This window comes from Canis lupus, chromosome 30 (assembly GCF_011100685.1).
Source record: "Canis lupus familiaris isolate Mischka breed German Shepherd chromosome 30, alternate assembly UU_Cfam_GSD_1.0, whole genome shotgun sequence".
Lineage (NCBI taxonomy): Eukaryota > Metazoa > Chordata > Mammalia > Carnivora > Canidae > Canis > Canis lupus.
Genome location: NC_049251.1, coordinates 12051632 through 12077082, shown reverse-complemented (window position 1 = coordinate 12077082; position 25451 = coordinate 12051632). Strand labels below are relative to the sequence as shown.

Sequence of the window (25451 nt, the reverse complement as noted above, 5' to 3'; positions counted from 1 at the left end):
AAAATTGCTTATAATTACAAAAGGAAAAATAATAGCTATATGTAGAGGAATTGGACCATACCGTGAAGAAGTGATCAAAATTAACATCACTGATATGTAGAGTCATGTGCCTCTATCAGTGATCTCTGAGAACACAGCCCTTATGTAGTGCTCCACTGATAGTGCATAACCTGAATCTATCATGATGCAAAATCAGACAAACCAGAAGCCAGTCGTTCTATGAAATAGTTGGTCTGTACTCTTTAAGTGTTGAGGTCAAGACTGAGGAACTGTTTCAAATCTAAAGACACATGACAACTAAATGCAATGTATGATCCTAGACTGGATTCCATAACTGGAAAAAAAAAAAAAACTGCTGTTGGGACAATAGATGAAAATCACTGGATACATTAAAATGTTCTATCAATGTTAAATTTCCTGAATTTGATAAATACATCATGGTTATCTAAGAAAATAATCACATTTATAAGAAATATACACTGAAGCGGCACCTGGCTTGCTCAGTTAGTGGAACATGTGACTCTTGATCTTGAGGTTGTGAGGTCAAGCCCCACACAGAGATTACTTAAAAATAAAATCTTAAAAAAAAATATATATACACTGAAGTATCAAGGGGTAAAAGGGCATGATCATAAAATCTTTTAAATTGTCCTGAAAAATACTGTGTGTGCATGTATGTGTGTATATATAAAGGAGAAAGCAAATATGGCAAAATGTCAAAAATTGGTGAATCTGGTTTGAGTTCATAAGAGTTCTTTTTGTACTATTCTTGCAACTTCTGTAAGTATGAAATCATTTCAAAATACAGTTTAAAAAAAGCAATCAAGCCAAAACAAACAAAAGCAACCACCATCCCCACTACAAAAATCAACATACAGGGGTACCTGGCTGGTTCAGTTAGTAGAGCATGCACTCTTGATCTTGGGGTTATAAATTCGAGCTCTACATTGGGTGTAGAGATTACTTAAAAATAAAATCTGAACAAAAAAAATCAGGGGCGCCTGGTGACTCAGTTCGTTAAGCATCTGCCTTTGGCTCAGGTCACCATCCTGGGGTCCTGGGATTGAACCCCACAGAGGCTCCATGCTCAGTGGGGAGTCTGCCTCTCTCTGCCCCTCCCTGCCACTTGTATGCACTTTCTCTCAAATAAATAAAATATCTTGGGGGACAGGGCAGGATGGCGGAGGAGTAGGGTCCTCACCTCACCTGGTCCCACCAACTTACCTAGATAACTTTCAAACCATCCTGAAAACCTACGAATTCGACCTGAGATTTAGAGAGAACAGCTGGAACGCTACAGAGAGAAGGGTTTGCGCTTCTAACAAGGTAGGAAGGAGGAAAAAAATAATCCAGTGGGGGAAGCCGCCCCCCTCCCCTCCTCCTCCGCGAGGAGCCGGGCTAAGGCCCAAGGCGAGAGCCTCCTGGACGAGAAAGTCCAGCCTCGGAGAAGCGGGAACTTGAAAAACCCGCGCTGGATCCTTCCGGACGGAAAGGCGCCTCGCGGGGAGCTGGGGCAGAAGCGCAGGAGGGGCAGTGGAGCCTCCGGCCTCCCGGGCCCGGGAGGGAAGTGCGCCCGGGGGAGAGCGCGCCGCACCCCGCGGCCGAGCTGGGCCAAGGGCTGGAGCGCGCCGGTCGGGCCTCGGGGAGCAGCTCGGCGGCGGCTCCCGACGGAGGGGGCTGCCCCTGCTGCTTTCCGCAGCCCCGGCCCGGAGCGGGAGCGCGATTGCAGCAGCGCAGGCCCCGGAGCCCAGGGCGCTGGCGGACAGAGCCGGGGTCCTGCGCTCCCCCTGGGACAGACGAGGCGGGGACGGCCCAGGACCGCGAGGACGCTCCAGCAGCTGGGGCGGCCCCAAGCTGCGCAGGTCGGCGCCCCCGCCCCGGAGCATCCCGGCCAGTGCGGCCCCGGAGACCGCGGTAGTTACTGCGAGGGCTGCTCCGAGCTGCTCCGGGGCTGGGGAGCCGGCCGCCGCCAGTGGGGCTGCTTCTCCTGGGGTCACCGCGTGCCTGGGACCGAGCGGGCCGCCAGGAACAGGGCCTCACGGGGTCAAGGGCTCCCACTGGGCCGCGCACCTGGTAGGGGCGGGGCACCTCCCCCAGGTGCACACACCTGAGAATCAGCACAGCAGCCCCTCCCCCCGAAGACCAGCTGGGAGGACGGGGGAAGAGCAACTTCTTGACCCGGCAGCACTGGAGAGCTCCAGGGGAAGTCGAGGATTTACAGCCTATAGAACCAGAGGGTACCCCTCCTATTTTTTTTCTTCCATTTTCCAGTACAACTCGGTTTTATATCAGACTGTAAATTTCCAATTTTTTTCTTTTCCCACCTTAACTACAATATTTTACCACCTCTTCATTTTTAAGATTCTTCCTTTTTGACTTTCATATTCCTACAAGTCTTAGATATACTTTCCATTTCTAGATTCCCTTCAACATACTCCATTTTGGGAGATATACAAGATATGTTTTTTTGTGTTTTGTTTTCTCTGCCTCATTTTGTTCTACAATGGCATAAGTTAATACCTTCTAAAACATGGCCAGTATACACCCAGAACCAAGTGGTATACCGTGCTGGTTTTCTGTGAGATTCCTCATTCCTATTCTGCCCCCCTCTTTTACCTCCTTTGTTTTGGTGGTCAATGTTGGGGCTCTCTACAAGTATTTCTGGTTTATATAAATTTGGGACTGAGCATCTTCTAACATACAGAACTTAATATACTCAGAACCAAGAGGATCACCCTCTAGGACCCCTCAGGTAGACTACATTCTCCCTCCACTACAACTTTGTCATCAACATCATCTCCCAGTCCTCCCTTTTTTTTTTTTCTTCTCCTTTGGGATTCTTTTATTTTTTACTACTTTGTTTTAAAATATATTTTTCACTTTAGTGGTCCTTTTATTTTGTTCTGATCTGTTTTCAATTTCTGGTCTCTGACCTCGTCAGAATCATCTAGGTTGAAATTTACTTAGGTCATGGTTGATATTCTTGATTCAGTCTGCTCACACAGCTGCTCTGCACTGAGCAAAATGACTAGAAAGAAGAACTCACCACAAAAGAAGAATCAGAAACAGTACTCTGCCACAGAGTTACAAAATTTAGATTACAATTCGATGTCAGAAAGTCAATTCAGAAGCACAATTATAAAACTACTGGTGGCTCTGGCAAAAAGCATAAAGAATCGAGAGACTTCATGACTGCAGAATTTAGATCTAATCAGGCCAAAATTAAAAAATCAATTAAATGAGATGCAATCCAAACTGGAGGTCCTAACGATGAGGGTCATTGAAGTAGAAGAAAGAGTGAGCAAATAGAAGACAAGTTGATGGCAAAGAGGAAGCTGAGGAAAAAAAGAAGAAAACCAATTAAAAGACCACGAGGAAAGGTTAAAGGAAATAAATGATAGTCTCATAAGGAAAAATCTATGTAAAATTGGGGTTCCAGAGAGCGCTGAGAGGGACAGAAGGCCAGAAAACATATTTGATCAAATAAATAAAAAATCTTAAAAAAAAACACATATATTTTGTTCCTAAATTATGGTATTTTAATATATAATATATATTTAATATATATTTTTAGAAATAAGATGAGCTTTAGCTTATCTGGTACAAATTCTTTTATTTACAGGAAATAACACACAAACTCTAAAAGTGCAAAATTGCAAAAACTATAGGGCAATTTAACAGTTCAATTAATCTGTGAGCAGAGATGTAACATTAATTTTTAAATATCTTCTAAGTTAGAAAATCCTTGTTTCTGAAATAAGTTTTCATACAAAGTCAAGTCCTCAGGACTTAAGGATGGTTTCACAGTCTTAAGTGATTTTAGAAAGTGCTCTTGTTTCACTGTGGTTGCTTCTAATCCATTTTCTTGCAGAGCCAGCAAGGCAGCCTATAAGACACAAACAGGAGGAAATAATGAATGTGCTTCACTTTTTTTTTTTTTTTTTTTGAACAATTTGTGGTAATACTTTAAAATCCGGGGTAAAAACCTCAGTCCCACTTCTTAGAATTCCAATATTCATGACACTGAAAACACTAAAAAGTTAAATAAAGCGATTAAAAGTTATCTTAATAGACCATCATCTCTTCTTAAATGGGAAAAAAGAAAAAGCAAGTTGCAGCATAATGCGTACACTATGAGTCCATATACATATTTAAAGATGAGAGACTATCTTTCTGACCTCAGAATAGGAGTTTTTAAACAGAACAGAGCACTGATCCTAAAGGAAAAGATCAAAAACACCTACTCTGTGACCCAGCAATTCTCTTGGTAGGTATATACATATATAAAATAGACTTATCTATACATGTACTAACAGACATAACAAGATTATTCACAGCAGCATAATTTGTAACAAAAAATAGTAACCCGAATGTTCAAAAAAATGAATAAATGCAGTATATTCATAACCTAGAATATTACAAAGTGATAGAAATGCACAAACTACCGCTATAGGCAAAACCACAGATGAAGTTCAAAACATAATCCTGAGTTAAAGCAGATATAAAAATATACTGTACAGTCCTATTTATATAAAGTTCCAAAGCAAGCAAAACTAATCTCCAGTGTTGGAAGTCAGGAGAGTGGTTCCCTTTTGGGAGGGAGATTGGGAAAGCCCCAAGAGAAGCTTCTGGGGTGTTGATAATAATCCCTTTCCTGATAGTTATAAAAGTGTTCATTTTATGTTAATTCAATGAACTATATCCTTATGATCTGTGCATTTTTCTGAATAGTACATTTTTTTAAAGATTTTATTTGAGAGAGAGAGAACACAGGGGCAGAGAGAGAGGGAGAAGCAGGCTCCCCCTTGATCCCCTGAGACCTGAGCCAAAGGCAGACACTTAACCGACTGAGCCAACCAGGCACCCCTATCTGAAGAGTACCTATAATAAAATATAATATATAATAAAAGTTTGTGGAAAGGGAAACACCTAGCTTCTTTTGCTCTCAAAGTCTAAATCCCTTAAAGTGGCTTATAAAGACCTGTGTGATCTGGCCATTATCCAGCTCTTCAATGTCATGTTCTCTCTTACTTCAGTCGCCCGCGGTCTGGGTCAGTGTCCTTCACAAGTGCTCCCATAATACCCTAAACTTCCTGATTCACTACACATTATCAATTGTCAATTCAGTATTACAATTTCCCTCTTTGCAACCTGCCATGAACCTATAAGCTCGAGTAGGGTAGGGTATGGTAGGAAAGGGTAGGGAAGGGTAGGGAAGGATAGGGAAGGGTAGAGAAGATCTGAATAAATGAAGAAATGTTGTCAACCATATGTTCCTTCGCTAATTAACTTACTTCTTTGCAAAGATTTCCAAGATCAGCACCAGAGAAAAAACAGGTTTCTGCTGCTATGTTTTCTAAGGAAACATCAGGCCCCATTGGCATATTTTTTGTACAGACTTTCAAAATAGAAAGCCTGCCCTGAAAAAAAAAAATTAAAATGTTTATAATCTTATTATAACATTTATGTTTGACACAAAGCTGTATTAAAACATTTTAATATGTTTCCTGTCATACTACAGCTGTGTATATATTTATTTAAATAAATAATAATAACTTCTGAAGAGGTAAGAAGAGTAACTCATCAATGGTTCATATGATAATGGTAAAAATAATGACATGATAAACTTTTAATACTTTTATAATAATTTTTAAAATAGCCAACTATAGGTACATTTAAGAGACACATGAGTCCTCATTTTGGGTATAAATAGTGTTATCAGACATGGTTATAGTGTTATCAGACATGGTTTAAGAAGCAAAAACATGAATTATCTGGATACAACTTAAAAATAGACATTTAATTTTTTTTTTTCATTTAGGAAGGATGGAAAAAATTTGTTGACTTTAACCATTCCTTGCTTGTAGCTGTGGATGTTAAAAGGGCAAAGATTTACTGATTCTCTGACTATGGAAACTGTGTAATCTCTCTAATTTCAGACTTTCCTACTATAAAATAAGAATACTGATAAAAATAATCTCCAACTGTTTTTAATACTTTAAGATTCCTCCATTCTAGTTGTAAAATAATGTTTGAGTAGATGTAACAAGCTCAGTATTTTGAGTCTGCCTCAGCAATGAAAAATATAATTATTTTTAGGCTTATGTTTCTCTGAAAATAGGCCTAGAGTATCCAGCAAAAGCAGATCAAAATTATGTGTTTATGAAGGGCTACCAGGCAAAGAAGAATGAGAACCCAGTGTAAGTCATATACCATGTACGTATATATCCAGTTTGGGATTCAATTCTGCTAGGCTCCTTAGAGCTCAGACATTGATGTGTTAAGAATCCTCACATACACTAAACATGTGCAATGATTACCTTTTCATCTGGAGGTGGAATATAAATAATCTTATCTAATCTTCCAGGTCGTAACAAGGCATCATCTAATACATCAGGTCTATTTGTTGCAGCAACAATCATGACATTTCTGTTAAAAACTTCTTGAAACTCTGAGAGAAAACACACAACATAATTTCAGTAAGCTGTCAATTATTAAATTTTTAAGAAATTATAAACCAGAATGTTCAGTTATTTTTAAATGAGTATATCCTTTTCTTAGGACCAGAATGCTTATACCTCCTATCTTTTTTTTTTTTTTTTCTTTAAGACCATCTTTTAAGATTTTATTTATTTATTCAGGAGACTGAGGGAAAAAAGAGGCAGAGACACAGGCAGAGGGAGAAGCAGGCTCCATGCAGGGAGCCTGACGTGGGACTTGATCCCAGGTATTCAGGATCAGGCCCTGGGCTGAAGGCAGGTGCTAAACCGCTGAGCCACCCGGGCTGCCCCTAGACCATCTTTTTGATATCAAGGTATGCTAAAACAAATTATTAGTCAAAGAACTACTTTGTGTGGTGAAGGGACTAGCTAATCCTGAGGGACATCTCTCCATGTAAGAACCAAAGGAAAGCCTTATACCACAGCAGAGAATACCTATTGAACACACCTGAGCCCCAGTGAATGATTATAACCTAAGTGGATGACATGAAAGAACAAAGCATGTGACTTTGGAGATGGAGATGTATGGCTATGAACCACACTGGCTCTAATATCTTGGATGAGAGAGATTTACTTTTTATTTATTTTTCTTTCTAGAGGCAGAAATATACAACATAAGCTGCAGATGTGTAAATCCTAGATGAAGATAAGAAATACAGAAAAGCAGCCAGGGCAAGGCCTTTTACATGCTTGCTAAGCATTCAAAATGGTCTATTGAACTCTCAACAAACAGAAGTTCAGGATGGCTTCTAGGTGAATTCTACCAAACATTTAAAGAAGAGTTAATACCTATTCTCAAACTATTCAAAAAAATAGAAGTGGAAGGAAAACTTCCAAATTCATTCTATGAGGCCAGCACTACTTTATATCAAAACCAGATAAAGACATGGTGAAAAAAGAGAACAGCCAATATCTCTGATGAATATAGATGTAAAAAAATATATATATATAGATGCCAAAAATACTCAACAAAGTACTAGCAAATCAAATGCAACAATACAATAAAATAATCATTCACTACGATCAAAAAGGGTTCATTCCTGGTATGCAAGGGTGGTTCAATATTTACAGATCAATCAACATGATATATCAGTAAGAGAAAGGACAAAACCATGTGGCCATTTCAATAGATGCAGAAAAAGCATCTGACAAAGTACAACATTTATTCATGATAAAAACCCTCAACAAAGTTGGCTGAGAGGGAATATACTTCAATATAATAGAAACCATATATAAAAACCCACAGCTAATATCATACTCAATGGTAAAAAACTGGAGCTTTCACCCTAGGCCAGGAATAAGACACAATGTCCACTCTCACCACTTTTATTCAACACAGTACTAGAAGTCCTAGCCACAGCAATCAGACAACAAAAAGCACTAGAGGCATCCAAAACGGCAAGAAAAAAGCCAAACTTTCACTATTGCAGCTGAGATGATACTATATTAAGAAAACCTGAACAACTCCACCAAAAAGTAGTAGAATTGATAAATGAATTCAGTAAGGTCACAGGATACAAAATCAATGTACAAGAATCTGTTGCTTTTCTACACATGAATAATGAAACAGCAGAAAGATAAATTAAGAAAGCAATCCCATTTACAATTGTACCAAAAATAATAAAATACCTAGGAATAGACTTAACCAAGGAGATGAAAGACCTGTACTCTGTAAACTATAAACACTGATGAAAGAAACTAAAGATGACCCAAACAAATGGAAAGATAGTCCAAGCTCATGGATTTGAAGAACAAATATTGTTAACATGTTCAAACTACCCAAAGCAAGCTACAGATTTAACACAATCTATATAAAAATACCAATAGTATTTTTCACAGAACTAGAACATACGATCCTAAAATTTGTGTGGAACCATAAAAGACTCTGAATAGCCAAAGCAACCTGAAAAAGAAAAACAAAGCTGGAGGCATCACAATTCCAGATTTCAAGTTTATATGACAAAGCTGTAATCATCAAAACAGTGTGGGACTGGCACAAAAACAGACACATAGACCAACAGAACAGAACAGAAAGCCCAGAAATAAGCCCATGATTATATGACGAACAAATCTTTGACAAAGGAGGCAAGGATGTGCAATGGGAAAAAGTCTCTTCAACAAATGGTGCTGGGAAAACTGGATAACAACATGGAAAAGAATGAAATTGGACCTCCTTTCTTTTTAAGGTTTACTTATTTGAGAGAGAGAAAGAGAGAGCATACAGGCAGGGGAGGGGCAGAGGGAGAAGGAAAGAATCATAAGCAGACTCCCCAGAGTGTGGAGCCCAATTCAGGTTCAATCTCTTGACCCAGAGACCATGACCTGAGCCAAAATCAAGAGTTGGACAAGCTGACTGAGCCACCCAGGCACCCTGAAACTGGATCACTTTCTTAACCATATACAAAAAAAACTCAAAATGGATTAAGGATCTAACTGTAAGACCTGAAATCATAAAAATCCTTGAAGAGAGCAGGTAGTGATTTCTCTGACATCAGCCATAACAATCTTTTCTTGCCTCCTTACGCAACAGAAACAAAAGCAAAAATAAACTATTGGGAGACTATGTCAAAATTAAAACCTTCTGCACAGCAAAGGAAATAATTGACAAAACTAAAAGAAAACCTATTGATTGGGAGAAGATATTTACAAATGACATATCCAATAAAGGATTAGGATCCAAAATATATAAAGAACTTATATAACCCAATACACACAAATAATCCAATTTAATCAAAACCACAATGAAATATCACTTCACACCTGTCACAATGGCTAAAATAAAAAACACAAGGAACAAGAGTTGGTGAGACTGTAAAGAAAAGGAACTCTTGTGCACTGCTGGTAGAAAGGCAAACTGTTGCAGCCACTGTGGGAAACAGTATTGAGTTTCCTTAAAAAATTAAAAACAGAACTACCCTATGATTCAGTAATCACACTATGAGGTATTTACCCAAAGAATATGAAAATACTAATTTGAAGGGATAAATGCATCCCTAGGTTTACTGTAGCATTATTTACAATAGCCAAATTATGGAAGCAGCCCAAGTATCCATCAATAGATGAATGGGTAAAGAAAAATGTGGTGTACACACACATGAATATTATGCAGCCATAAAAAATAATTAAGTCCGGCCATGGCTCTAGAGAATATAATGCTAAGTGAAATAAGCCAGTCAGAGAAAAACAAATACCATATGATTATACATATGTGGAATTTAAGAGACAAACCAAAAACAGACTCTTAACTATAGAGAACAATGGGGAGGAGGGAAAGAATGGGTGAAATAGGTGATGGGGATTAAAGAATACACTTATCTCAACAAGCAATGAGTAATATATGGAATTACTATATTGTACACCTGAAACTAATATAATGCTATATGCTAACTACACTGGAATTAAAAAAAAATTTTAATTGAACTGAATATGAATAATCAGAGTAGTTCCTCCAGTAATCTGATCTCTCAAAGTAGTGAGTTCCCTATATCTGCAAGTATTTTAGCAGAGGCTGAGTCAACACCTATCAGATACTGTAGAAGGAATTCCTGCATTATGAGAAAATTTGATTAGAAAACCTCATGCGGGGCAGCCCAGGTGGCTCAGTGGTTTAGTGCCGCCTTCAGCCCAGAGCCTGATCCTGGAGACCCGGGATCAAGTCCCACGTCAGGCTCCTTGCATGGAGCCTGCTTCTCCCTCTGCCTTGTGTCTCTGCCTCTCTCTCTCTCTCTCTGTCTAGAAAAGAAAAGAGAAAAGAAAAGAAAAGAAAAGAAAAGAAAAGAAAAGAAAAGAAAAGAAAAGAAAAGAAAAGAAAAGAAAAACCTCATGCGTCCCTTCAAATTCTAGTCTCACATGTTCCTAATGAGCTGTAAGACTCTCCTTCCATGGAATGATTTTTCAAATGGGAGAGGACAAAAGAAAAATGATCTGTTGGATAATCTAAGTATATCAAACACTATTGAGGAAGAGACTCAGAAAGGGAGGAAGGGACTTCCAAAGGTCATTTTAATTTCATTATAACCAAAGAAACCCATTCCTCAAGAAAACTGGAAGTTTTGAATACTAAAATCGTTGGTAATAACAATATTTTGTTTTGTTTCATATAAAAATTTTTAGAAAGGGATGAACACTGATAAATCACTGACCTCTACCTCTGAAACTAATAATATATGTTAATTAATTGAATTTAAATTTTTAGAAAAGGGATAAACACTGGTTCTTCAGGATATAAAAATAAGAATAAGAATAAACTCCCTTTCCCATTAGCAATATGTAAAGTCATATTTCTAAACCTTAGGAAAAATAAAATTCAGGTTCATATGTATTTAAGATAACTTATTACAAATATAAAATTTACCTCTTTCCTAGCCAATTTTAGCAGCTCTATGAAAATTCCAAGAGTCAAACCAAAATTATATAATTCCTTCTATGAGATGAATCCAGCATAGGAAAAGCTAGTGTATATGCATTGTATTTAATGTTGGCCTGGGTTTTTGGTATATTCTGGCTAATAAATACCTCTTCATTTATTTTCAGCTCCTTGTATTTACCCTGTTGATCTGATTTACTTCCTCTTCTTTCTGTAGTCTTCAGTCCTACCCCATCTAATTCATTCAGGAGAACAGAAAGAACACGCTCTTGAACATTACATTCTGTTTTGCTGATGGATCGGGAGCCCAAGATTGAATCAATCTCATCCAAAAACACAATTGCGGGAGTATTTGCTCTTGCTTGTCGAAATACCTTTTGTTAGGAAAATAAAATTATTGAAAAGCCGTATGTTATATGGTATTCTAGTGAATATATGCTTTCTGCATTACTATTATAATTTTTAAACTGTAAACAGAGAAAGGTGCTAAAAGTCTAAGAACTGGGGAATAAATAAATAGAATAGGAAACCATACAGTATTATGTACAGATTAAAAATTATGTTTTCAAAAGATAGTTAATATCACTCCATAAAAGTGATGAAGTGAAATTTCTAAATTTTCTATAAACGAATATAACTTTTCTAATCAGAAAAAAGGCCACTAATACTTTTAATAATAAGTTTATTTTTAAGGCATGCCATGAAAATTCAAAAGGACACTTATGTACTTGGGGGAAAATAAATGAACAAACCTGAGATAAGACTTTTTCTGAATCTCCAACAAAAGGAGAAAAGAGATCAGCACCACTCACTGAAACAAAAGAGCAATGACAGCTTGTGGCCAGGGCCCTCACCAGGGTGGTTTTAGCACATCCAGGGGGACCATACAGGAGAACTCCCTTTGGTTGTGTAAGGCCCATCCTAACAAATTCCCGAGGGAATTTAAGAGGCCACTCGATACTCTGTAAGTACACAAAAAGGGATAGTATACATTAAGAGATAATTATTTTAGTATAATGATAAAACATCAAATAATTCAGTAAATTCATTTGTTCACTCAACAATTCTCTGGTACCTATTATGAGCTGGAAATGCAGTCCATTCTCCACACAGCCATCAGTGATCTTATAACTTAAGTCAGGTCACATCATTTCCTGCTTCAAATCCTTCAAGAATGACTTCTCATCAGAATTAGAATAAAATCCAAATCTGAACTCCTTCCTACCAGTGATTACAAAGCTTTATACAGCCTATTTCCCAAACACTCCAGTGTGTTCCCATCTTGGGGCCTTTACTGCTTTTCTCTCTCTGCCAGAACACTCCTTCAAGATCCTTGTGCGGCCATCCCTCATCATTCCATCTCAGCTCACATGTCATTTCCTTGAAGAGGTCTTCTTTAATCACTCTAGTTAAAGCAGAACCCCTACCCCACCCCAGACATTCTATGCTACTGTCCATCTTTTACTTTGGGAGCACTTGCTCATTCATTATCTGAAATTATTATTTTTCCATGTTGGGTTTGTCATTCTGCTCTGCTAGAATGTAAATACGGTTCACCTCTAAATAGCCAAACCTAGAACGACACCTTCACAAAGTAGGCACTCCACAAATGTTAAACTAAATTAGTAAACAAGTCCCCTTTATCTCTGAGGTAGGTGATTTTTATCATCATAATTTTACAGATGCAGAAGCTCAGGCTTACAAAAGTTAAGTAACTTGCCCAGGTCTTATTTCTAGTGAGGCAGCAGAACTGAGACTGCCCCAGGCAGTGTAGATTAAGAAGTATAAACCCTCACCCACAAAACTACAAAAAAAGGATAAAGTCCCTTACCAAGGGAACTCAGATTTTAGTTGGAGGGACTGGCTTATAAACTAACAATGAGGTCAGCAAAGGGCTTCCACAGAGAAGGAACAGTATGCACAGAGACAAAAACTCTTAATTCATCTCACCAGTCAGGAGGAACAAAGGGGAGAACAGGAGAGGCAAGGAGCAATAGAGTTGAAGTGGAAAGAGGAGTCAGATGGTGCTGCACCTTGAAAGTTTTAGTGAACACTGAGGAAGCAGTATAGAGAATGGACTGGAAAGAAATAAAACTAGAGGCAGGAAGACCAGTTAAATTCTCTCACAATGACTCAGACTGCAAAAATAATAAAGCTGGATGTGTCATAGGCAGTGGCAATGGTGTTGAAAGGATGGATTTGAACATAAAATGTAACTCTCTTTTATGCGGGGATTATGTACTTTTTTTTTTTTTTTGGTGGGGATTATGTTCTAAATCCAGAGAAGTTACATGCACATATGGCATGACCCATGCATTTAGAAGAGTTTCTTTCTTTCTTTCTCTCTCTCTCTTTTTTTAAGATTTTATTTATTTATTTTAGAGAGAGAGAGAGAGAGAGCATGCACGAGTGGGGAGGGCCTAGAGGGGGAGGAAGTGAGGAAAGAGGGAAAAAGAACCTGTACTGAGCATTGGAGCCCAACATGAGGCTCAATCCCATGAACGTGAGATCATGACTTGAGCTGAAACCAAGAATCAGATGCTCAACTGACTAAGCCAGGCTTCTGATTAGGACATGGGTGGCTGGCTATATTCACAGAGGTGCGGAACTCAGGTGTGGAGGGGCTGAATAGCTGAGCTTTGAATTTGTTTGAGATCCCTATAAGTTACCTGGTAGGCAGGCAGCTAAGCAATTCTAATGATCAAAAGAACTACTGGGGCACCTGGGTGGTTCAGTGGTTAAGCATCAGGTCATGACCAGGCATCCTAGGATAGAGTTTCACACCAGGCTCCCCACAGGGAGCCTGCTTCTCCCTCTGCCTATGTCTCTGCCTCTCATGAATGAATGGATAGAATCTTTAAAACACCACCACCACCACCACAAACAAAAATCCATCTTTGCCGGATATAAAGATTTTTCAAGTTAATAGTTTTCAGGGACAGTTGAAGCCCTGGATATCAAAATCATGAACTCATCGAATGAGTTTCTTCCAGGAGGCCTCCCAGAAACTTGGAGCACTAACATTTAAGGTACAGGAAAGGAGTGTTCTGAAAGTCAGGAAAGCTTGACAGCTGAAAGCTATAGAAACAGTGTTTACAACAGGAAGTTGTGGCTAATCTCTTAAGTACTTTGTGAAGATTAGTCATGATCTTAGGGCTCTGGGGTTGAGCCCCTCATCCAGCTCCCTGCTTAGTGGAGAGTCTGCCTCGCCCTCTGCCCCTTGCCCCTCTGCTTGTGCTCTCTCTCTCAAGTAAATAAATATTTTAAAAAAATGCAACAGTGCATATAAAAAATTAGGGAATATTATAAATGTATTGATCTATAGACACAAGGATTCTACGTTTCACAGCAGAATAACTTCTAGCTAAGATGAGTAAGTTACAGTGATACTTATAAATCAGTCTTTTGTATGTGTGGTTTGAGAAACCTAGTTGCTTATGGCAGAATTACCTGAAGGTAAATTAACAAAATTAATTTCTAAAAATGAAATGCAAATGAGAGCATTTGGAGAGCTATGTCCCTCGCAGCCACAGTGAGAACCAGTGGCCACCCAGACCATACTGTTTTATAATTTTGTGCTTTTACCAGTTTTTCAGGGCAAACTAAGGCCTACAACCTAAAAATCTATTTTACCACCCACAAACTAAGAATCATTCTTACATTTTTAAATACTCGGGAAAAAATCAAAAGAATATTTGTGACGTGAAAAAACATGATTTCAGTATCTATAAATAAAATTCCACTAGAATACAAGTACTAATTACATATTATCTATGGCTGCTTTCATGCCATGAAAACAGAGTTGAGTGATTGCAATAGAGATTGGATGGCTCACAAAGCCTAAAATATTTACTATCTGGCCTTCTACAGAAAACGTTTGCTGACTCCATTCTCTATCATAAAGTCTTTAAAGGAAACACAAAAGAAGGGTGAAGTAGGAAATTATGAAAAATGGTATTTGATGTCTCTAGAAGGCCAGTTAAACCAGGACTGAAAAAGGCCCCCTGGATTGTGATATCAGGATGGCATTACCAATGTCAGCAAGATAGTCTCAGCCTTTTGTCTTCATTATAAAACTGTTACACTTAAACCCTACTATTCTAGTGGCATAAGCAAATTCTGTATCACCTGTTTTAACTTCAGTTTTACATCTTCAAGGCCACCAATCTGCTCCCAGTCAACGGGCTTGATATCCATCAGTCCAATGACACTTCGAAATGATGAGGGTTGAATCTTTTTAAAAGCTTCAAAGAAGTCTGTTTCATCAATAGCTGGGTTGTCCTTGTTCTGAAGAAATAAATCCCCAAAAGCAAAATCAGACCAAAAATTACATGGGCCTGTTTTATAGAACAGGAGCACAATTCTTTCTTTTTTTAAATGTTCTTCTGAATTTATAAATCTATTGTTATCATTATAAAATTTACATACACAATACAAAAAAATTAAATGTCTCCTCCCCCAGCTTTCTCCACTATTCATCCCTAGAGGATGTCAACCACTTCCTGTGTACTCCATCAGTATGTTTTATGACAGTAAGGATATGTACATCTTTTTTTTTAAAAAAAGATTTTATTTATTTATTCATGAGAGACACAGAGAGGCAGAGACAGAGGGAGAAGCAGGCTCCCTGTGGGGGAACCCAATGTGGGACCCAAACCCAGGACCCCGGGATCATGCCCTGGGCCAAAGGCAGACGCTCAACCACTGAGCCACCCAAGCGTCCCTATGTACATCTTTCAAACAGATACATAAGTGGGACTCTATTGTATAAATTAACCTGCACTTTTTTCCATTTACATTAGAAATCTTTTCACATGGATTAATATAGTTCAACCTCACTTTTTTTGGACAACTGCAAAAGACATCAGTGTATAAGTGTACCATAATTTAACTGCATCCTTCTGTTGAACATTCGTTTATTTCTAGTCTGTTATTAAAAACAAAGCTACAGGGGATCCCTTGGTGGCGCAGTGGTTTGGCGCCTGCCTTTGGCCCAGGGCGCGATCCTGGAGACCCGGGATCGAATCCCACATCGGGCTCCCGGTGCATGGAGCCTGCTTCTCCCTCTGCCTATGTCTCTGACTCTCTCTCTCTCTCTCTCTGTGACTATCATAAATAAATAAAAAATTAAAAAAATAAAATAAAAAACAAAGCTACAGCTGAAAATGTTTGTGCACACGATCAAGTATTTTATATAATTTCCTCCGAGTAGAATTCTGGGTTTAAGAGGATGTTCATTTACAATTGTGACAGAGGTACTATCACACTGCCCTCAAAGCTGCACTGATAATATAAGGCTGTTCTCCCCATATCTCTCCAAAACTGGATATTACCAACCTTTTAAGTTTCTGCCAATGTGACAGAGGAAATAGTACTCACTATTGTGTTGATTTCTTTAGTTAAGAGTGAGGTAGAAGGAACATGGAATTAGAAAATCAGCTTTTGGGCAGCCCCGGTGGCTCAGCGGTTTAGCGCTGCCTTCAGCCCAGGGCCTGATCCTGGGGACCTGGGATCAAGTCCCACATCAGGCTCCCTGCATGGGGCCTGCTTTTCCCTCTGCCTGTGTCTCTGCCTCTCTCTATCTCACTGCGTCTCTCATGAATAAATAAATAAAATCTTTTTTTTTTAAATCAGCTTTTTTTAATAGTCACATATAGTACAGGCTGTTTAGGGCAAGAATCATCCATGGATGCAAAACAAGGGGAGTGGAAGTGTGACAAGGAACATGATCTCAAAGGGTCTCCACAGATTTCTATTAGTTACAAAGGGGAAAATAGCAGCTATACAGTGGAGAAACTGGACAAAAAACCCTGACTGGTTGATCATACCAACCACTGATTAAGGATGTCACCAATGAGGAGCAGGCAGCCATTTTGTACCTTCATCTGTGACACCCTAAGGACACACTATCACTTACGGAGTATTCCAAAAGTGCATGTGTAACCTGAATCTGACTATGAAAAAATATTAAGACAAACCCAAATTGAGAGACATTCTATAAAATCATAGACCTGCATCCTTAAAAACTGTCACTGTAAAATGTCTCACTGAAAAAAAAAAGCAGGGGCACCTGGGTGGTACAGTCAGTTAAGCTAGGGACTCTTGGTTTCAGCTCAGGTCATGAGATCAAACCCTGTGTGGGGCTCTATGCTGGGTGTGGAGTCTCTTTCTCTCCCTCCGCACAACCGCCACCCCCAACAACCCCCCCCCCCCGCAACATTTTATCTCCCTCTTGAAAAAAAAAAAAAAAAGCTACGGGAGTATTACAGATTAAAAGAAACTAAAAACTAAATGCAGTATGTTATCTTGAACTAGATCCTGTACTAAAGGGGTAAAAAATGCTAAAAGGATCAAGACAACCACCAAAAATCACAGTATGGGCTGTAGATCTGAGGTTCTGTATCCGTATTAAATTTCCTAAATATGATTACACATAACCATACTGTGGTCACATGTGGGGACATACATTTTCTTAGGAAATGGATAATGAATGGGTTATGATGTATGCAACTCGTCCTCAAATGATTCAGAAAAAGTAGGTAATATATGTGCACATGTACATTTAGAGGCAGAGGAGTGAAAAGGAGAATTATAAAGCTAATTTGGCAAAATGTTAAAAATTGATGAATTTGGATGGAGGGTTTATTGGGAGTGCTCTATTTTGCAACTTTCCCTAAACTTTTTAATTATTTCAAAATAAAGAGTTAAAACCTGAAAAAGGCTAATTTTTTAAAAAAGATTTATTTATTGCCTGCTTAAGCAACAGATACTAAGATTTATTTATTTATTTATTTATTTATTTATTTATTCATTCATTCATTCATTCATTCATTCATTTATCTATTTGAGAGACAGTGTGCAGAAGGGCAGAGGGAGAGGCAAAGAGCATCTCAAGGAGACTCTGTACTGAGCATGCCCCTCTCTGGGCTCTATCTCATGACCCTGAGATCAGGACCTGAGCTGACACCAAGAGTTGGTGCACTACCCAGGCGCTCCTGAAAGACTAATTTTTAAAGAAAGTAAAGTTGAGCATTTTTCATGTTTACTGGCTATTTGTAATCCTTTGCTGTCTACTACCTGTTCATATTTTATTACCCATTTTCTCTTGGATTGTTGGTCTTTTCACGTTGATTTGTGAGAGTTCTTCCTGTATCAAGGTAATTGGTCTTTCTGTCATAGCCCAGAGAGGGGCACGTGCAGTGCAGTCTCCTTGAGATTCTCTCTCCCTCCCGCACACCCTGTGTCTCAAATAAATTCTTCCCAGTCTGTCTTGTCTTTATTTATGTATTGTTCTGCCATCCCCAAATGGTCAAATTAATAAATATTTTCCTTTTTGGCCATTAGGTTTTATGTTATGTTTGGAAATGCCGTGTTCAGGGTGCCTGAGTGGGTGTGGTTGGTGGAGCATGGGTTCTTGGTTTCAGCTCGGGTCATGAGATCTAGCCCCACCTTGGGTTCCAAGCTCAGTGTGAAGTCTGCTTAAGATTCTCTCTCCCTCTGTCCCCCATCCACCCTCCCCCCCATGGCATGTTCTCTCTCTCTCTCAAATAAATAACTTTTTAAAGAAAGAAAAAAGAAAGTTCAGCTTTAAGATTATATTTTAGAGAATTTTTCTTGCAATTTCCTTTATCATTTTAGTAAAGCAGATTTGTTAAAAACTGCTTGTATTTGTAATACCTGTATTATATTTGAGATTTGCCCTCATATCAAATTCTGAACATACAGTTGTCAAAAAATTTCCATTTTCAACAACAAACTATTTTATCCCATTTATAGAAGATTATGTAAGAGTATATATATGTATAGAGCTATTCTGAACAATGTTCCTAAAAATTATAATCTCTGGGGGGGTAGATTTCAGGCAATTTTTACTTTCTTTATAATGTATTCATCTGGTTTAATTTCTCACAAAGAACACCATTAAGTAATTTTTTTAAACAGCTTTTTCTTTTTTTTCTAACTGGCTAGGAGTATTAAATGTTGGGTACCTGAATACTAATTAATTTTTAAGCAACATCAACAAAGATCACTTATATGTACATTATTTCACCTAATTGTCATAACCCTTTCAGACAGACAAAATTCTTTCCCCTCTGTGTATATACGTGTATGTATTAAACTATATTCTAAATCCTTTAGTGGGAGTACTTCACAAAAAGCTGACTTTTTTTAGCCTTTTCACAAACTTTAACATATCCTCTGTCTGCCCTGATAGCAGCAGCAGCTCCTCAGCTGCCTGAGGGGTAAAGATGGAAAAGATGAAGCCAGTACCTTCCTAGATGCCTGTCCCTTCTTCCTTTTTGCCTTTCTTCCTTCCACTTCCCCTGGTTGTTTATGAACTCAGTCATCACCTGTGGTAACTATGCCTGGGCAGGCCGCTCCTGAAGTAGCAGCTGGCTGGTCCACCTAAGCCAGGGTGCTTAAGGTCAAACCTGGAACTTCAAAAGCAGAGGGAATCCTAAGTGTAAATCTCCCTTCAGCCCCTGGTACTCTCATCCTCCCTTCAGAAGGCATATATTCACACCTCCACGCATGAGAAGTATCATTAAATGTTCAAGCAGTTTTGTTTTTTGTTTTTTTTTTATATTTTTTTATTTATTTACTCATGAGAGACACAGAGAGAGAAAGAGAGGCAGAGACACAGGCAGAGGGAGAAGCTGGCTCCATGCTGGGAGCCTGATGTGGGACTTGATCCCGGGGCTCCAGGATCATGCCCTGGGCTGAAGGCAGGTGCTAAACTGCTGAGCCACCCAGGGATCCGACAGCAGTTTTGGTTCTAAATCCAGAAGAGAATTTACAAGTTCACATAACTCCTTCCCCACCTTCAGCGTACATGTAAAAATAAATGAAAATGAGGGATCCCTGGGTGGCGCAGCGGTTTGGCGCCTGCCTTTGGCCCAGGGCGCGATCCTGGAGATCCGGGATCGAATCCCACGTCGGGCTCCCGGTGCATGGAGCCTGCTTCTCCCTCTGCCTGTGTCTCTGCCTCTCTCTCTCACTGTGTGCCTATCATGAATAAATAAAAGTTAAAAATAAATAAATAAATAAATAAATAAATGAAAATGAGCAAGGGTGTAAATTACATAGGTAAAAAGTTTTCAAAATTTTGGATTAATTGTCCTCTTATAATTGAAATTAATTCAAAACTGGTTTTTAAAAATTATAAGATCAAAGGGCAATTTTAATGTTATAATAGTTACAACAGAGATTGTAAACTTCGTCCCAGAATCCTCTGGGGGCTAAAATTAATTTTTTTCTGAAGGTGTTTAGGGATTAAGGATTACTTATTATATACATGGTGAAGAGATTTTTCCAATCCATGGTGCTGAAAATTACTATATTTAAGCTAACATCCTAAATATTTTTAAGAAAGGTAGTCATGGGGACGCCTGGGTGGCTCAGCAGTTGAGCGTCTGCCTTCAGCTCAGGGCGTGATCCCGGAGTCCCAGATTCAGGTCCCATATCAGGTACCTCCCAGGGAGCCTGCTTCTCCCTCTTCCTATGTCTCTGCCTCTCTCTCTCTCTCTCATGAATACATAAAATCTTAAAAAAAATAGTCATGAATTAAAGATTTCAATACCAAAGATAAATTTAAATAAAAATTCCAGGAGTCCAATCTTCTCCTGGGTTAGAAAAGGTTACTTTCCCTACAAAATATTTATTTATTAATAAGGAAAAAAACGGATGCAATGAGAACAGTATTTCTGTGCTCCTCCTGCCAAAAATGCAAAAGCTGAATCAAATCATGAGGAAACACCAGTCAAACCCAAACTAAGGGATAGTCTACAGAATAAATGACATGTAGTCTTAAAAAGTTAGCCACACGCCTGGGTGGCTCAGTCACTTAAGTGTCCAACTCTCGGTTTTGGCTAAGGTCATGATCCTAAGGGTCAGAGGACTGAGACCCACTTGGGTTCTGTGCTCAGTGCAGAGTCTGTCTGTCCCTTTCCCTCTGCTCCTCCCCCTACTCATGTTGTCACTCTTTCTCTCAAATAAATGAATAAAATTTTTTTTAAAAAATTAAAAATTAGGGATGCCTGGGTGGCTCAGCGGTTGAGTGTCTGCTTTTGGCTCAGGGAGTCCCGGGATCAAATCCCACATCAGGCTCCCTGCACGGAGCCCGTTTCTCCCTCTGCCTATGTCTCTGCCTCTCTCTCTCTCTCTCTCTGTGTCATGAATAAATGAATAAAATCTTAAAAAAAAAAAAATTAAAAAGTTAGGCATAAAAGAAAGACTAAGGAATAGTTCTAGATTAAAATATACTAAGAAATCATAACTAAATGCAATACGTAATCTAGGATTACTATTATTCTTTTTTCCTTTTTAAATTTCTGCTATAAAGGAAATTAATGGGACAGATAATGAAATTTAGATAAGGTCTATAGATACTGGGTAAAAGTATCGTGTCAGGATTAATTTCCTCATCTTGATAATTGTATGGTCATTAAAGTCTTTGATTTTAGAAAATATACACTTAAGATTTGAAGGATAAAAGCCCATTATGACTACAGTATACTCTCAAATGTTTCACAAAATATATACATAGAAGAAGAGAGATATATCTATATGCTAATATATATAAAAACACAGATGAAGACAGAAAGATAAAGCAAAACTGGTAAAATGTTACATTTGGAAACTCGGGGTAAAGTATACTATTTCTGCAATTTTAAGCCTGAAACTGCTTCAAAATAAACAAAATTAAAAATTAAAAAAAATATATGTTTGATTCTTCTGGGGCCATCCTTTTCCCTGGCTGTTCTGGGCTTCAGCACTAGGGAGTTACTATGGGAATGGGGGAACATGCCCTGGTAGACCTAGAAGACTCAGCCCTCTGTCCCCCCATATGCCAGTCCCAGAGAGAGGAGATGTAAAAAAATATGTAAGAAATAGCTGTGGAAGGTATCAAAAGTAGCAAGAAAATGTACTTACCACTTGTTTAATCCCCAAATTAGTTTGTTATATTAATGAAGAGATCAACATACATGGTCATATATCAATACTTCCTACCTTCTCACTGTGAAGGAGAGCATGCAGGGCAGCCTCTCTACAAAGTGCAGTCAAGTCTGCACCGACATAGCCAACTGTCATTTCGGCAAGGAGACTCAAATCCACTTGACTGGAGATGGGCATCTTTGAGGTAATCACTTGGAGTATTGCCTTTCTTTGTTTAAGCGTGGGAGTCCCAATGACAACCTATATGCAAAGTAAAAAAAGAAAAATTAAAAGTTTCCAGTTTAAAATATTATGTAATATTTTTATTCTCTCAAATGTGAAAACTTAGTGAACAAATTTGGAATTGGAACGATGTACTCTTAAGCATACCATAAATTCTGAATATATTAAACTCCAGAGGAGTAACACTGGCCAGATAGTTATACAACGAAAATTACGTACAGAGCTTCCTCAACTTAAGATAGGGTTACAACCCAACAAATCCACGGTTAAGCTGGAATTACAGTAAGTGGATAAAGCATTTAACATACCTAACCTACTGAGTATCACAGCTCAGTTTACTTAAATGTATTCTGAGCATTTACATTAGCCTATGGTTGGGCAAAATCAACTAGCAGAAAGCCTATTTTATAATAAAGTTTTAAGTATCTCAAAAAATTTATTGAATACTGTACTAAAGTGTAAAACAGAATGTATGAGTATAAAATAGTTGTCAATGTGTTGGTTGTTTACCCTCATGATCTCCTGGCTGCCCAGCATCACAAGAGAGCATCTTACTGCATACGGCTAGCCTGGCAAAAGACCAGAATTAAAAATTCTAAATACGTTTTCTACCGAATGTGTATGGTTTTCACACCACTGTAAAGTTGAAAAACCATTAAGACGAACCATTGTCAACTGGGGGCCCTCCATATAATCATTAACAATATTTTGTTATTTTTTAGAACCTATCAAGTTCTGGGAGCCAGGGATGCAATAGTAAACCAGTCTAGGTCCCTGGCCTTATGGAGTTGATTCAGGAGACAAGTACTAGATGGTGCAAAAAAGAAATGTGCTCAAGTTCTGCAGAGATTAATCAGAAGTGTGCAACTATCATCCTTTTCTTTAGAAGCCTAACACAAAGTTCAAGCATCACTTAAATTAATCACTATTCAAGCTATTTAATCAAGAATCAAGGGCGTCTGGGTGGCTCAGGTGGTGAAACTGGGGTCCTTGGATCAAGTCCCTCATTCGGCTCCCTGTGGGGAACCTGCTTTACCCTCTGCCTATGTCTCTGGTTCTCTGTGTCTCATGAATAAATAAAATCTTAAAAAAAAAAAAAATCAACTTGGGACTAAAGCTCAGGAAATAGAGGACAGCTTTGAATACTCAAATCTTCCTGGCAACCCAGGGAGCAACTGTGGGTAATTTCTCACTTGTGGGACAGGATGCTGGCCTCCTGACAAGGAATGAACAAATCCAGAATTAATGCCTGTTTTGATTTAGTTCTTCCCTGCCTTTTCCCTTTTTATTTCAATACACTTCTTGAGGCCATCCTACTTTAATTCTCATTCCAAATCCCTAAGAATGTAATACACGCACAGCTGACCTAGTTCCCTTAAAAATTAACGGTACCGATGGTACTCATTTTCAGGATGTGCACCACAAAACTAATCCTAACGGCCACCTGGCTTCTCGGAACAATTTGATTCTGGGGAAAAACAGGTCCAGGCTCACAGATCCCGTAAGGGCAGAGGACGTGCTCTCTGCATTACAAACGGCCCCACTGTACCCTCACTGACTGCCAAGCCTAAGTGGCAAACGCCGGAGGCCACCACCCAAGGCCAGGAGAGGCCGAGGTTCCATCCAGGGCCTTAGGGCGCACAGCCCGGCCCTAATTACCTCTCGGTCAAATCTCCCCGGTCTGCGCAGCGCTGGGTCTAGAGCGTCCGGCCGGTTGGTGGATGCCACGACCACCACGTCCCGGTCCCCACGGATGCCATCCAGCAGCGTCAGCACCTGGGCCACCGCGCGGCTCTCGGGGGCTCGGTGCGCGCCGCCCCGCCGGGGGCACAGGGCGTCCACCTCGTCCAGGAAGAGAAGCGTGGGTCCGCGGCTGGCCAGCTCCCGCGCGCGCCCGAACACCCGCCTCACGTTCTCCTCGGTCTCCCCGGGCCGCGCGCCCTGCAGCGCGGGGGCGCTCACGGCCAGCAGCTCCGCGCCGGCTTCCCGGGCCACCGCCCGCACCAGCTGGGTCTTGCCCACTCCGGGGGGGCCCGCCAGGAGCACCCCTCGCGGCACCGCGAGCCCCAGGGCCGCCAAGGTGCGGGGGTAGCGGAGCGGGAGGCGGAGGAGCTCCCGGAGCGAGTCGGCCGCCTCTGAGAGGCCCCCCAGGGGCGCCTCGGGCTGCGGCTCCGCTCCCGACGGGGGCACCTCGCTGAGGCTGATGCGGGTGCGAGGCGTGACCAGGCCGGCCGGATCCGGGCTGGGCGCCCCGCGGACGATGTGCAGCGCGGCCACCGGGCCGGGGGCCCCCGGTGGAGCGGCCACCACGTGGCCCCGGGAGACCGGTCGGTTCCGCAGAAGCTCCTGCGCCGCCTCCAGCACGGCGGCCGCATCCCGGGCACCTGGTGCGTCCGCGCCCTCCCGCAACACCGGCCACACGGTGAGGAGCCGCAGCGACGGGCAGGGCACCAGGCGGAGGCTGCTTAGGCTGAGGCTCCCCCGAAACCCTGAGGCCCCCACAGCCGTCCCGGGGCTCGCACACTGCGGATCCAGTTGCACAAAGCCGTCGGCTCGGTCCCGCCGCAGCCAGGCGGTGCAGAGACAGGAGCCGCCGTCGGGCAGAGAGATCTTCACCGCCGAGCCCAGGTGCGCGCCCAAGGCGCGGAGGGCGGCCGGGCCCAGGCGGCAGCGCTGGGTGCCGCGGTCCCTAGCGTCTAAGGGTAGCGCCTTCAAGAGCGGCTCTTCGGGAGGGGGACCTGAGTCCGGAGCCATTGCACACACACACTCAAGCCGAGGAAAGTTGGGGGAAGGAGTTCCCCACGGACCGGAAGGGCCGGCACACCAGCTCCTCGGCCGGAAGCAGGTGACGCGCATGCGCCGGAGACAGCCCTCCGTCGCTAGCGGGGGAGCGGAGGCCGAAAGGGCCAATCGGGAAGTTGGGTGATGCTCCGACTGCCGGTGGGGCGGTGTCGGATTCTTCGACTAAACCCAGCGGCCCATTCCAGACCCGTATGGGAAAGGCCTTAGGTACGGGTATCCGGGAGGCCTCCTACGCTAGTTTCAGGAGGTCTTTAACCATGTACCTAGGTGATTTGGAGAGTCCCCCGCAGAGTCGTCTGTCCCTGGCGCTCAGACTCGAGCATCACCGCCAGCGCTTTGGAAGAATCCTCATCTGTCCCTACGGGCACAATATTTTGGAGCGCTCTCATGTTAAAATCTTTTTTTTTTTTTTAAGATTTTATTTATTCATAGAAACAGAGAGAGAGAGGCAGAGACACAGGCAGAGGGAGAAGCAGGCTCCATGCAGGGAGCCCGATGCGGGACTCGATCCCCGGTCCCCAGGATCACGCCCTGGGTTGAAGGCGGCGCTAAACCTCTGGGCCACCCGGGCTGCCCTCATGTTAATATCTAAGGTGACTTGGAGC

General features: G+C 40.9%; 1 protein-coding gene across 2 annotated transcripts; it reads right to left on the bottom strand.

The window, feature by feature from the left end:
- Positions 1-3593: 3593 nt before the first annotated feature.
- Positions 3594-24798, bottom strand: SPATA5L1 (spermatogenesis associated 5 like 1). Of its 2 annotated transcripts, XM_038580307.1 has the most exons (8): positions 23704-24798; positions 21877-22062; positions 14995-15153; positions 11619-11828; positions 11048-11240; positions 6321-6451; positions 5295-5420; positions 3594-3886 (listed from the first exon to the last, which is right to left on the bottom strand). In XM_038580307.1, the coding sequence occupies exons 1-8, from the start codon at positions 24796-24798 to the stop codon at positions 3719-3721; spliced, it is 2268 nt and encodes a 755-aa protein (XP_038436235.1). In that variant the 3' UTR covers positions 3594-3718. The 2 variants fall into 2 exon arrangements, 1 of the variants encoding a protein (XP_038436235.1); XR_005381587.1 differs by lacking the exon at positions 3594-3886 and having other exon boundaries at positions 11016-11240.
- Between the last annotated feature and the right edge of the window lie 653 nt (positions 24799-25451).

What these genes read in the sequence shown, in the direction of transcription:
- SPATA5L1 (XM_038580307.1), bottom strand. Translation starts at nt 24,798, where the DNA reads ATGGCTCCGGACTCAGGTCCCCCTCCCGAAGAGCCGCTCTTGAAGGCG. An exon ending in CTCTCCTTCACAGTGAGAAG is followed by an intron (nt 15,154 to 21,876) that starts GTAGGAAGTATT and finishes TTATTTCTTCAG; the next exon opens with AACAAGGACAACCCAGCTAT. An exon ending in TTGGAAATCTTTGCAAAGAA is followed by an intron (nt 3,887 to 5,294) that starts GTAAGTTAATTA and finishes TGTGTCTTATAG; the next exon opens with GCTGCCTTGCTGGCTCTGCA.